The following is a 14,758-nucleotide window of genomic DNA, read 5'->3' as shown; positions in this document are numbered from 1 at the left end:
AAGAACATTGAGGGGCAGCACGGTAGCATTGTGGATAGCACAATTGCTTCACAGCTCCAGGGTCCCAGGTTCGATTCCGGCTTGGGTCACTGTCTGAGCGGAGTCTGCACATCCTCCCCGTGTGTGCGTGGGTTTCCTCCGGGTGCTCCGGTTTCCTCCCACAGTCCAAAGATGTGCAGGTTAGGTGGATTGGACATGATAAATTGCCCTTAGTGTCCAAAATTGCCCTTAGTGTTGGGTGGGGTTACTGGGTTATGGGGATAGGGTGGAGGTGTTGACCTTGGGTAGGGTGCTCTTTCCAAGAGCCGGTGCAGACTCGATGGGCCGAATGGCCTCCTTCTGCACTGTAAATTCTATGATAATCTATGATAATCTATGAAGAACAAGAGGAGCAAATCAGTGGAGGCATTAGTGGAGTACACAAAGTGCAGGATGGAGTGTAAGAAAGCAATTAGGAGGGCAAAGAGGGGATAGGAGAAAGCTCTGGCTGGTAAAAGTAGGGACCATCACAAAATATTCTATAAGTATATCAATCGGAAGAGGATAACCAGGGAAAGAGTAGAGCTTATCAGGGACCAAGGGAGAAATCAGTGGGTGGAGCTAGAGGACATTGGTAAAGTGTTGAATGAATAATTCATATCTGTCTTCACCAAGAGGATGAGGAGGTAGATATGAAACTCTGGGAGAGAGACTGTGAGGTTCTTGAGCAAATTGTCACCGGGAGGGACGAGGTATTAGAGGTATAGGCAGGCTTAATTGTTATGGGCCAGGGTTCCAAAAACTCCAAAGTAGATTATGGAGTTCACTTGAAATATAACTGTTTATTGATTTTGGCTGGGATAAGCAGAAGAGCCTGCCTTTCAGGTGTTATTCAACAGACATCTTAGGCGCTTTTAATCAAAAAAACAAACTTTATTCTAAGAATTTAGTTAACATTTGTATAAACACATACAGCAAGAATTTTTATCAATGACAAACACAAAGACCTCACACAGGTACAGTAATCTATGTATAACCCTTAATGAATCCCCCCTTAACTGTTCCAATTCAATAACAAAATCCAAGTAAAAGCAGAAACTGTTCAAAGGTGTGGCCCAGCACAATGCATTCTCACCATATAAGACTTGTTATTGATACTCTGTTCCCCTTTTCAACAACAGATTTGAATTCCTTCCAGAAAGCAATTATTTCTTTTAAGTTACCAAGCCCTCTGGAAACAGCTTTTAAAATGAAGATAGAGAAAGACACTTCTTTCATCCTGTGCAGTTCAAAACAGTCCAAAAACAAAGCAGAAGTAAAAATTCAGAGCCACAGCCCAGTTCCACCCATACAATGGCATCACTGAAGCCATGTGATAAGACAAAAACATTTCTTAAAGGGACACTCCCATGACCTAATAGTGGACAAAACTCCAGGCCTAGATAAAATGTATCCCAAGATGCTGTGCGAGGTGAGGGAGGAGATTGCAGGGGCTCTGACCCAAATTTTGAATTCCTCTGTGGCCATGGGGTGGTGCCAGAGGATTGTAAAACAGCCAATGTGGGCCACTATTTAAGAGAGGTTGTAGAGATAAGCCAGGGAACTACAGACCAGTGAGCCTCATGTCAGTGGTAGGGAAACTATTGGAGAAAATTCTGAAGGAGAGAATTTATTTCCAGTTGGAGAGGCAAGGTTTGACCAGGAATAATCAGCATGGCCTTGACAGAGGGAGGTCATGCCGAACAAATTTGATTGAATTTTTGGAGCATGTGACTAGGTGTGTAGATGAGGGTAGTGCAGTTTTTAAAAAATAAATTTAAAGTACTCAATTATTTTTTTCCCCCAATCAATGGGCAATTTAGCGTGGCACATCTTTTTCGGTTGTGGGGATGTGACCTACGCAGACACGGGGAGAATATGCAAATTCCACATGGATAGTGACCCGGGATCGAACTGTGAGGTAGCAGTGCTAACCACTGTGCCACAGTACCGCCCTGAGTAGCGTAGTTTATGTGGTTTACAGCAAAGACTTTGACAAGGTACCACATGAAAGACTTATAAAGCAGGCAAATGCACATAGGGTACAGGGTAACTTGATAAAGTGGATTTAAAATTGGCTTATCTGTAGAAGACAGGGTGATGACAGATGGCTGCTTTAATGACTGGAAGTCCGTGTCCAGTGACGTACCAAAGGGATCTGTGCTGGGTCTCCTATTGTTTGTCATTTATATAAACTGCATGGATGACTATGTGGAGGGTTGGATAAGTAAGTTTGCAAATGACACAAAGATTGGCCAGGTGGTTAACGGTGAGGTTGAGTGTCTTGGATTACAGGGAGATATAGACGGGATGGTCAAATTGGCAGAAAAGTGACAGATGGAATTTAATTGAATAGTGTGAGATGGCACATATTGGAAGGAGTAATTTGACAAGGAAGCATTCGATGAATAGCCTGACACTGGAAGTTCTGAGGAATAAAGGGACCTTAGAATGTTTGTCCATAGATCTCTGAAGGCAGAAGGGCAGGTTAATAGGGTGGTGCAAAGGCTTGTGAAAAAATTTCCTTTATCAATCAAGGCCGAGATTACAAAGGCAGGGAGGTCATGTGGGAGTTGTATAGTGCTTTGATGAGGCCACAGCTGGAGTACTGTACAATTCTGATCGCCACATTATAGGAAGGATGTGATTGTACTGGAAGGGGTGCAGAGACGATTCACCAGGATAGTACCTGAGATGGAATATTTAAGTTATGAAGAGGGGTTTGATAGGCTTGGGTTATTTTCGTTGGAATAGAGAAGACTGAGGGGCGACCTGATCGAGAGGCGTGGACAGGGAGCAGCTGTTTCCCTTAGTTGAAGGGTCAGTCACGAGAGGACACCAGTTCAAGGTGAGGGACAGGAGGTTTTGAGGGGATTTGAGGGAAAACATTTTTACCCAGAGGGTAGTGATGGTCTGGAATTCACTGCCAGGGAGGGTGGTAGTGCCGGGTTGCCTCACATCCTTTAAAACGTACCTTGATGAGCGTTTGGCACATCATAATATACAAGGCTACGGGCCGAGTTCTGGCAAATAGAATTAGGTTGGCAGGTCATGTGTCTTTCATGCGTCAGTGCAAACTCGATGGGCTGAAGGGCCTCTGCTGCACTATTATTCTGTGATTTGCCATGATCATAATGAATGGCGGAGCAGGTTTGAATGTCCTACTCCTGCTTCTATTTTCTATGTTTCTATCATAGTTGCAGAAGTTTAGAGGGGAGAGAAATGTGAAAACATATTAGTATAGAAGCAGTTCAGAAACTCAATTTTATGTTTTAATGAGCAGCCATATTTCTCAAAATGTTGATCTGTTTATATATGGAATTAAACTTGTATTTACTTGTTAAATATAATATTTAGTTATGACCTTGTTTTATGTATGACTGTGTTCAAAGTATTTTTTTTCACCTGACATTATTTCTTACAGCACTGTACCACAGACGACTGTAATATTAAATAGTGATCGTCAGAACCCAATTGGTTCCAAAGTTGCTGGACAGGAAGAATCTTCATCTAGAGGAACAGATACCATGGACAATATTCTCAGCAAGTGAGTGAAACTTAGAAATTCCACTTCATTTTCTTGTATCACGGTTAATTAGCAATAACCATAATTTACTGACCCACATAGTTACGCACTTCAAGGATTTGTCTCCCGAAATAGTTTTTAGCAAGTTAAGAACAGAAAATGCTGGAAATACCCAGCACGACAGACAATATTTGTGGAGAGAGAAACAGTTAATGTTTTCCATCTATATCCTTTCATCAGAGCTGGGAAAAGTTGGAGATGTTGAGTAAGGGGTGGTTAGGCCGAGGACAAAAAGGGACATCTGTTATAGGGTGAAAGACGGGAGAGATTGAACAGAAGGGTTAGACTTACAGGGCCAAAAAGAATAGCGATGGGCAAAGAAAATAACTTAAAAATACATTTAAATTAAAATAAATTTCATTCTTGATTTGTATGGTAAAATGGCTGAACTCTACAATACAACAGGGGCAGCACGGTAGCATTGTGGGTAGCACAATTGCTTCAAAGCTCCAGGGTCCCAGGTTCGATTCCGGCTTGGGTCACTGTCTGAGCGGAGTCTGCACATCCTCCCCGTGTGTGCGTGGGTTTCCTCCGGGTGCTCCGGTTTCCTCCCACAATCCAAAGATGTGCAGGTTAGGTGGATTGGCCATGATAAATTGCCCTTAGTGTCCAAAATTGCCCTTAGTGTTGGGTGGGGTTGTTGGGTTGTGGGGATAGGGTGGAGGTGTGGACCTTGGGTAGGGTGCTCTTTCCAAGAGCCGGTGCAGACTCAATGGGCCGAATGGCCTCCTTCTGCACTGTAAATTCTATGAAAAACAGCACATATAAACTTTGACCCTTTCCACAACTGTAGACTGTTGTCTATTCATGAATGTAGCAGTATGCCCAGCCTGCAAAACAATACCGTAATCTTGTGCTTATTGTTGAAGAGGGTTGCTGTAATACTCTTGGCTTCCTGTTGGAAAAGTTCTTTTGGCTCCATCAGAGAAACACCGATTCTTTACCTTTGAGTGCTCCTTATAGATATTTTTTAATATTACATTCCTGTTTCTCAGTGAATTCACTGACACTGGATTTTCTGCCGCCGAATAGGTGAATTTATTGCAGGTGTTCTTTTACATCAGGAACCTGGCTCTGACACGATGATGAGACTCTACCCAAAAATTCACATGGAGCCAGTGTGTTGAAAATTGGGCAATCTTCTTGCATTCCCTGACTTTTGTTTGAGGATATGCCATCAGGGCTAATTTGGTAACTGTTCACATGAGCTGATTGCAAAAAATTAAATATTCTTACTAATTCTGAGATTTTGGTTGGAATGTTCTTTTCATTCATAGTGGAATATGGCCCCATTTGATCCTGGATGATTGTTACAACTCCAAGCAACCTTCTTCAAGACCTTGTATCTCACATATATAAAGTGTCCAATGGCACTTTGCAGAGTCATCATCGAACAAGAAAATTCAGAAATTTCACACAAAGTGTTATCTTCTTCCATCATTAGAATTAAACCATCAGCAAACAATCTGGACGGGATTCTCCGTTCCTGAGACCAAGTATTGATGCCGGCGCAGAATTCGTGGACTTTCACGACAGCAAAATTGGCGCCCAACCTAGACCGATTCAGTGACTGTGGAGGGGCTAGCACCGGCGCCACCTAGAACACAATCTATTCCAGTGAAAAATGGTGCAGGATTTGCGTGGCCCATGATTGACACTCCGGAGGCTGACAAGCTGCAGCCGCATATACACATTACAATCCCCACACACTCATCCCAGCCAAAAAGGTGGCACAGGTTGCGCTGGAGCACGCCCACACAGCTGATGGGTCGGCTGGGGCTAGATGACACCGAGGGGTAGTGGGGTGGGGGGCACGCATGTGTATGGCCTGGGGGGGACCTATATGACCCGTGGTCCTAAGTTCTCAGTGGGCTGTCAGCGGCGTGCGCAGCTGCATGGCTGCCTTTTCAGATGCGGCAATGGTGCTCTATGCCCGTCCATCCCGACCCCACAGCCCACCTCCACAAATTATATGCAAACAGTGTTTACTATAGGTGCATTCTGGACCACAAAGATGCCGCTGGCGAGGTGACGGAGAATTGCGATTTGGCGTCAAACCGGCGCCCGCCGTGATTTTGACATCGGAACCTATTCTCCGTCCAATCATGTTTCGCGATTTCAGCGTCAGTCAACGGAGAATCCCGCCCCCTGTGTTTTGAACGTTAGTCATGGATACGGATCGTGTAAGTACACAGCATAATGGTTGTTGGCAAATAATATTGTAGTTTGGCTGGTAGTGCATTTCTGATGGACGAGTAGCTGGCTAAACATGGAATCATTAACCTTAGAGGTATAGTGGAAATTTAATCTGATGTTAGGTCTCAAGGCACTGCTTCTCGGCCTTTTGGCCAAGATCCAGTGCAGATCAAGACCAAGTTAAGGTGCAATGCCTTTTCTTGTCAGCTTGGATCACGCATGCCTCTCTTGTGGAGACCATGAATTGGATTGAATTTGAATTGGTTTTTGGAGCAAGCAATGAGATGGATTAAGGGTTTGCCTTGTCCACTCTGGCCATTGGTTTTTCAACTTTAAAGATGGGATAACACATTTTTAAAAAAGGTCTCAAGGCATTGTAAATTAAATTTGAGATTGACAACTGCATATCGTCCTTGGGGACGTTGACTTTTTTCACGATTTTGAAATGAGTAACCACTGCTATGGCCTTCTTGGGGACTGTCCACAAATGTGAGGATAAAGGGGTCTTTTTTAGGATGGCAGCCGGTGACTAGTGGTGTGCCTCAGGCACCTGTACTGGGACCACAACTTTTCACAATATACATTATTGATCTGGAAGAAGGTACTGAAGGCAGTGTTGCTAAGTTTATGGATGATACAAAGACCTGTAGAGGGACAGGTAGTATTGAGGAAGCAAGGGGGCTGCCGAAGGACTTGGGCAAGCTAGGAGAGTGGGCAATGAAGTGGCAAATGAAATACAATGTGGAAAAATGTGAGTTTTGCACTTTGGAAGGTGGAATTTCGGCATAGACTATTTTCTAAATGGGGAAATGCTTCGGAAATCAGAAGCACAAAGGGACTTGGGAGTCCTTGTTCACGATTCTCTTAAGGTTAATGTGCAGGTTCAGTCGGCAGTTAAGAAGGTAAATGCAATGTTAGCATTCATGTCAAGAGGGCTAGAATATACGACCAGGGATGTACTTCTGAGGCTGTGTAAGCCTCTGGTCAGACCCCATTTGGAGTATTGTGAGCAGTTTTAGGCCCCATATCTAAGGAAGGATGTGCTGGCCTTGGAAAGGTTCCAGAGGAGGTTCACAAGAATGATCCCTGGAATTAAGAACTTGTCGTATGAGGAACGTTTGAGGACTCTGGGTCTTTACTCATTGGAGTTTAGAAGGATGAGAGGGGATCTTATTGAAACTTACAAGATACTGCGAGGCCTGGATAGAGTGGACGTGGAGAGGATGTTTCCACTTCTAGGAAAGACTAGAACCAGAGGACACCATCTCAGACTAAAGGGACGATCCTTTAAAACAGAGATGTGGAGGAATTTCTTCAGCCAGAGGGTGGTGAATCTGTGGAACTCTTTGCCGCAGAAGGCTGTGGAGGTCAAATCACTGAGTGTCTTTAAGACAGAGACAGATAGGTTCTTGATTAATAAGGGGATCAGGGGTTATGGGGAAAAGGCAGGAGAATGGGGATGAGAAAATATCATCCATGATTGAATGGCGGAGCAGACTTGATGGGCCGAGTGGCCTAATTCTGCTCTTATGTCTTATGGTCTGGTAGACCTAACTCTGTTTTAGTAACAGCCATTATACTTTGCTCTAATATACTTTGATTTAAAATAGCTGAATTAAATTGCAGTGCTTAATATCTGCCCTGCTGGAGGTTGGATCCTCTGCATGTGACAAACTATGCTGATATGCAGAGCATGGTGCACATTAGAACCTGCAAAACACTTAATTCTCCACAGACCTCGGTCAACTATGAGTAGAAATTTGATTTTTTTCATGCTCTCTCAAAGTCAGTTTGCACAGCAATTTGGAAGCATCAAGTCTTACCCTGACAGACATACAGCCATGTCACCATCATTCCTCCCAATGGTGGGGACAGATCTTGCAGAGAGCACTTTCAGGGGGAACCAGCTGTGTGTGTTGAAAGCATGAGAATGTCATTTGGCCTCTCTAGATTGCTCTTTCATTGATTAGATTGATTAGGGGAGATCATATTCCTGCCCCCACCACCCTTGATCAGCACCTGTATTACATGATAACTTTATCGTGCCAAAGAAGTTTGAGATTACTTTGGTGTCCACTCTCCAAGAGTGCCTCAGCTGCACTATGGGTTGTTGAGTAGCAACCATTCAGGAACCTCCAGTTGCAGAAATTCCTAGAAGTCTCAGCCCTTGATAGCTTTAGTATTGGTGTGAGACTGCGATCCATCATTCTGCAGACATCAACCAAGGTAAATATCTTTCTTGTGTTGACCCTGCAAAGTCCTGTTACAGCTGCTGATGCTTCAAATGCATAGCATCTCAGCCCGTGGCATGATTTAGCACACAGGCCCATTGTACTCTCTCTCACCTTATGGACTAATACCCCAGTATCATAGAATTTACAGTGCAGAGGAGACTTTTCAGCCCATCGAGTCTGCACCAGCCCTTGGAAAGAGCACTCTAATTAAGCCCACACCTCCACCCGACCCAGTAACACCATCTAACCATTTAGACATTGAGGGCAATTTAGAAAGGCCAATCCACCTAATGTGCACATTTTTGGACTGTGGGAGGAAACCGGAGCACCCGGAGGAAACCCACGCAGATACGGGGAGAATGTGCAGACGCTGCACAGCCAGTGACCCAAGCCGGGAATCAAACTGTGACCCTGGCACTGTGAAGCCACAAAGCTACCGTGCTGCCATGTGACCGTGCTGCCCCATGATACTTCAATAATACCTGGTACACTTTTATTGCAAACCCTATATGCAAGGTCTATTGCCACCTTTGATGAGGAGACAAATCAACCAAATCAATCTCCATGTGAGATCTGACAAAGGCTTCAATCAACTGCACGCACCTCTTGAATCCTGCTGTCAACTCCTCTTGAAATCAAGGTTAACCAGCCTGTTGTCTCCTTGCAACCCTCGCCTGCATGTTAGCTCAAAGTAACAAACCACCAAGGAGAGCCAGAAACAATTGGATGAGCCGACCACAGCTTTCTCCAAACGTGTGGGGAACCCTCTGGTTTTCTGTTGAGAAGACACTGTAGAGCTCCACTTCCAACCCTGAAACTGCATCTGTAAGTGTCGCTTGCCACTCGCATAGTGTATTTAATTCCCTTTCAGTACATGGGGGCATCAATCCAATCTCACATCCGGGCAGCAGCAGCAGGAGAAGCAAAGACTCTGCACAGACATCATTTTCAGATGTCAGAAAATGGGCTGCACATGATGGCTTACATGATACCTGCCCAGGCCCCACACAAATGAAAACCAGTGCTTATTCATGCACATGTGGGATTATTGAGTAATCATTATGTTGAGAATGTGAGAGAAGTGAATCTGTGGGAGTTTGTTATTAGACTCCTAGGAGCCCAAATTCAACACCTTAAATGGCCATGACCAGTCAAGCAACTAGCAGCAAGATGGAATCCAAACTGTGCAAGTTAACAGATACCTATAAGTGCCAAAAGACTATAAAAAGTTTGTCCACCTTTTTAAAAAAAATTATTTTATGACAGATATGTATCAAAACAGGTTGCAGCAAATAAACACCCTGGGAAACATACTTCCCAGCAATCAACAATACAGCCTGAACAAATCCCCCCCGCCCTTCGACAAACATCTCCTCAAACACGGTCACATACATCCCCTGCCTTTTCTCAAACACCCCTCCAGAGCCCTTAACTCACACTTTACTTTCTCCAACCGCAGGACGTCTAACAGGGCACTCAACCAAGCCACTACCCTGGTGGCGATGCCGACCGCCGCTCCAGTAAAATGTGCCGTTGTGCAATCAGAGGCGAAGGCCAAGCCATCAGCCTTCCATCTCTCCATGAGCTCTGGTTTCTCTGAAACCCCAAATATCACCACCAAATGGACCGGGTTCACCTCCTCCTCCACTTCCTTGCTAATCTTCCCAGTTTTCCATAACCCCAAGACATCTGCGTGTGATTCGCTGGCCCCCGGCCACACCACTCACACTCATCTGCTACCCCCTGAAAGAACCCACTCATTTTCACCCGAGTCATATGCACCCTTGCACAAGAGGAGGTCCCGTTTACCCTACACAGTGCCTCACTCCATACTCTCCAATTGATCTCCCCTCCAAAATCCGCTTCCCATTTCTCCTTGATCTTCACCACCCGCTCGCCTCCCTGTTCCCCCAGCCACTTGTATTTTTCCCCAATTCTTCCCTCCACTTCCACATCCGGAAGCAGCAGTCACTCCAGCAGGGTGTATCCCTGCAAGCTAGGGAATCCCCTCCAGACCTATCCCTGCAAGCTAGGGAATCCCCTCCAGACTCTACCCCTTCTCCTTCTCACCACCGCCGCACCTTGTATAAAGATCAAGAGAGCCTGAAAAATAAACAAGAACCTTCGCAGAATATTCATTTTCACCACTTGGAACCCTCCCTGCCCACATTACGTGCAGTGAATCCCACCTCTTAATAGGGAACGGAAGGGAAATGCGACGAGGCGAGGTGGGAGAAGAAACATGGTCAGGGGCGGAGAAAGGGGCCATTTTGAATGGGCCAGGTATAGGGTAAAATTGACGGGGGTAAAGCCAGAAGGGGAGGATGGTGGACGGCAGAAAGGAATAGAGGCGTAAGCTCCCGGTAAAGCTGAAAACATGGAATGTGCGAGGGCTCAATGGAACGGTTAAAAGATCTTGGTTTTTTGCACACCTCAGGAGCTTGAAAGCGGAGGTGGTCTTTCTGCATGAGACGCACCTGTGTGTGAAGGACCAGGTTAAGCTAAGGAAGGGGTGGGTCCGTCAGTTTTTCCACGAGGGGTTTGATTCAAAGTCACGGAGTGTGGCATTTTTGCTAAGTAAAAAAGTGGGGTTTATGAGCGTGAAGGATCCAGGTGGGAGATATGTGATCATGAGTGGGGTATTAGAAGGAACGCTGGTGATGTTGGTGAATGTGTAGGCACCAAATTGGATGATGTAGGTTTTTAAGAGGGTCGCTGGCAGCAATCCCGGACTTGGCACCGCACCAGTTTATAATGGGAGGAGGTTTTAATTGTGTCCTGGAGCCGAGGGTGGATAGGTTGAACCCCAGGTCAATGGATGGGATATGAATGGCAAAGGGTTTATGGAAAAGATGGATATGGTGGACCCGTGGCGCATCAGGAACCCAGGGGGAAGGAAGTATTCCTTCTTATCGCATGTTTACAGGCTGCATTCCAGAATTGACTTCTTTGTGGTGAGCCGGGAGATTTTGTTTGGGGTAGAGGATGCAGAGTACGCGTTACATAGTAATCTCGGACCATGCGCCCTATTCGCTGCCGATTCGACTCTGATCGGGACAAGAGCAGAGGCCGGGTGGAGGCTCGATTCGGGGTTGTTGGCAGATAGAAGGTTTTGTGACAAAATGCCGGCTGTGACTTAAGATTATGTAGAATTGAATCAAAACGGGCAGGTGTTGGCGGCCATCTTTTCATAAGCTAAAAGCGATGGTCCGAGGGGAGATTATCTCGTTCAAAGCACATACGGGATAGGAAAAGGAGCGATGAATATGAACAGCTAATGAACGAGATAGTGGTGGTAGATAGGGAGTACTCTAGGGTGCCCACCACGGAGGGATTGGCGAGGAGGAAAAAATTACATGGGCAATTTGATAGTTTGGCAATGGGCAGGGCAGTAGGACAGCTGCGGAGGGCAAGAGGGGTGCAGTACTAATGCAGGGAGTCTAATGCTCGTGCATCAGCTACAGAGGCAGGCCGCATCCAGGGAAAATTGAAGATACGGACTGGGGCAGGGGATGTGGTGTGGGAGCCAGGGAAGATAAATGAGACATTTAGGGATTATTATAAGGAGCTGTACAGGGCGGACCCGGGGGGGGGGATGAAGAAGGGGACATGGGATGGTTCTTAGATGAACTGGAGTTTCCACAACTGGAGGCAGAGAAGAGGCAGGTGCATGAGGAGCCCCTGGGGCTGAAGGAGGATAGTATAAGGGTATGAAGTCGGGGAAGGCTCCAGGGCCCGATGGCTATAGACAAAGCATAGAACATAGAAAAATACAGCACAGAACAGGCCCTTCGGCCCACGCTGTTGTGCCGAACCTTTGTCCGAGATTAATCATAGATTATCATAGAATTTACAGTGCAGAAGGAGGCCACCCGGCCCATCGAGTCTGCACCGGCTCTTGGAAAGAGCACCCTACCCAAGGTCAACATCTCCACCCTATCCCCACAACCCAGCAACCCCACCCAACACTAAGGGCAATTTTGGACACGAAGGGCAATTTATCACGGCCAATCCACCTAACCTGCACATCTTTGGCTATCCGACGGAATTTTATAAGGCGTTTGCGAGGACCTGGCACCACATCTCTTGGGGGCGTTTAACCAAGTGTTGGGGAAGGGGGAGCTGCCGGAGACAATGCTGCAGGCAACAATCACGTTAATACCAAAAAAGGGGAAGGACCCATTGGAATGTGGGTTGTATAGGCCCATATCACTGTTAAATACAGACGTGAAGATCGCTCTACGTGGAAGATTTACTGTTGTATGTTTCAGACCCGCTGGAGAGGATCAAGGGGAGGTTTGGGGCGTTCTTAGGGTATAAATTAAATGTAGGGAAAAGCAAAGTATACCCGGTGAACGAGTTGGGTCGATGAGCCAATTTAGGGGGGATGTCATTTAAGGTGGCTGGAGACAGGTTCAGATACCTGGGGATTCAGGTAGTGAGGGAATGGGCGATGTTCACAAATGGAATTTAATAAAGCTGGTGGAGGAGGCTAGGTAGGATCTCCAGAGGTGGGACATGCTGCAATCGACTTTGGAGAAGAGATCCAAGTGGTGAAGTTGAACATTCTGCCGAGGTTCCTGTTCATTTTCCAGACACTCCCCATCTTTATACCAAAGACCTTCTTTCGGAACCTGGACACAATTATTTTGGACTTTCTATGGGCGGGTAAGGTTCCAAGGGTTAAGAGGACCCTGCTACAGAGGCAGAGGCATCAGGGAGGGTTGGCTAGAGAGGGGGTGGGGGGGAAATGTGCAGATGTTATGGGTGCTCCCCACAAACCGTATCCCACCTCCGTCACCCTAGGGATCCGATGGAACACTTTATTGGATTGGCCAGCTCACATGTAAGGATCACCCAGGTGGATGGTGGAAAGTACTACCGTGGATAGGAGTCCGACGTTGTCATATGATGCGGAGCACCAGAGCTCATTGCAGAGTGAGTTGTCATCATCCTCCACTCCATGGACCAGATCGGATTTCACTGCCAAACTAGGGCCCGCATTGAACCTGGAGGCGATCAGAGCATTCCGTGTGTGTTGGCCCTGGCACACACACAGTGCAGTCTCCCGTGCCAGCGAAGCCACATGTCCTGTCGATCCTCGCACTCCCAAGCATGCATTCATCCTTTTCCAGCACGTCGCCCCTCTGCTGTGCGATATTGTGGAGGACGCAGCAGGCCGCCATGATGTGGGCAACCCTCTCAGCATCATCCAGAGGGGTCCAGGTACCTAAACCGCATCTTCAGGAGGTCTAAGCAACGTTCAATCGCACCCCTGGTCACGGCATGGGATATGTTGTAAGAGGTCTGTCAGTCGGTTTCTGGCCCCTGGATAGGCATCATCAGCCACCACTGCAGTGGATAACCCCCGCATCCAGGAGCCGGGTGTGGGGTGGGGGGTCAGGAATTGTCGAGTGCCAGGATGAAGGATTCGTGCACACTGCTTGGGTATCGGGCGCAGACGTGCATGACACGCATCTGATGGTCTCATATCAACTGCATGTTCATCGAGTGGAAATCCTTTCGGTTTGTGTGAAGCAGCCTGTCATCTGCAGGTGCTCGTAGGGGGACGTGCATCCCATTGATCACCCACTGGACCTGGACCCGGGGCATCCTGTCGACGGAGACTAACCCAGCTGCCTGGCATCCTGGTAGGCTCGGTACACATTGAAATAGATGCATTGTGCCAACTGGGCATATAGGGCCTCCATGATGGTACGGTTGCATCTGTGCATCGAGCTCTGTGAGATCCCGGATAGGCCCCCACTTGGCACCTGGATGACCCCGTGGCGTAAATGGTCAGGGCAACCATCGCCTTGTCAGTCACTGGGAGGGGGTGTCCTCCCACATTCCCCCGTGGTGACAGGTGTGCCATGATCTGGCAGATATTTTGCACTGTCTCCCTGCTCAGCCAGAGTATTCGACGTCATGCCTGGTCCGGTCGGTCCTCGAATGACAGGCAGTGCCGGTACACACAAGGTCTCATGCAATACCTCCTTTGCACCTCCTCCTCCACCTCGGCCTGTTGAGCGGCCGGCTCTCCATCCTCGGCGGCTACCTCCTGTTCGTCTGGGGCACACTCTGCTGCAGCTTCCTCCTCGTCGAGCAGCGCCAGCTCGTACAGTCGCATGGCATCACCCAAGGCTTCGGCGACTGGGAGGAAAGCCATGAATGCTGGTTGAATTCCAATATCCATTGTCTGCAGGTGGTGAAAGGCCAACGTGTTCGCATGGTGCGAATCCCATGCGCAACCAGGTCCAATGGGTTACATGGTGGCCTCAGTTGCCACTATGGGCTTTGACCCCTGGCCCTGTCGGTGCTTCGCACCGTGGGGACTCTGGCACTGACGCCTGTTCCTACTGCCAGAGGTACTGTCGGCTGGCGCTGCCCTTACCAGAGTTACGCTCTGAGGCCCCCACTCGGTGTCCCCATAGGGGCTACAGTGGGCGTTGCCCTGGGTGGGCCGCATGATGCCCCACCGGTTGGTGGCGGCCGGTTGAGTGTTGGGGGTTACGGTGGAGGGTGGATTCTGGGTTGGATTGCCAGCTCCACTCTGCAGAATCAGGAGCCAAAGTGGGTGGTCAGTGAGGTGCGCAGCACGTTGGGTGGTTTGCAGACCACAGTAATGGTGGTCCATGCCTGGGCATCGCCCCAGTCCAATAGGGGGTCACCGTGGTCACTCAGCCCGTTCTCTGGAGCTCAGTTATACCTCTCAGTTTCCTAC

At 47.6% G+C, this 14,758-nt stretch overlaps 1 protein-coding gene across 5 annotated transcripts in view; it reads left to right on the top strand.

Moving 5' to 3' along the window:
• banp (BTG3 associated nuclear protein) overlaps positions 1-14,758 on the top strand; it is a 314,498-nt gene that overhangs the window by 128,093 nt on the left and 171,647 nt on the right. For all 5 annotated transcript variants that reach the window (XM_072518077.1, XM_072518074.1, XM_072518076.1 and 2 more), the window contains one exon: positions 3,443-3,565. In XM_072518077.1, coding sequence (XP_072374178.1) covers positions 3,443-3,565 — 123 coding nt within the window. The remainder of the gene's footprint in view (positions 1-3,442; positions 3,566-14,758) is intronic.

Source organism: Scyliorhinus torazame, chromosome 10 (genome assembly GCF_047496885.1).
Source record: "Scyliorhinus torazame isolate Kashiwa2021f chromosome 10, sScyTor2.1, whole genome shotgun sequence".
Classification (NCBI taxonomy): Eukaryota; Metazoa; Chordata; class Chondrichthyes; order Carcharhiniformes; family Scyliorhinidae; genus Scyliorhinus; species Scyliorhinus torazame.
The sequence above is the reverse complement of the archived record's forward strand: the minus strand, read 5'-3'. Positions and strand labels throughout refer to the sequence as shown.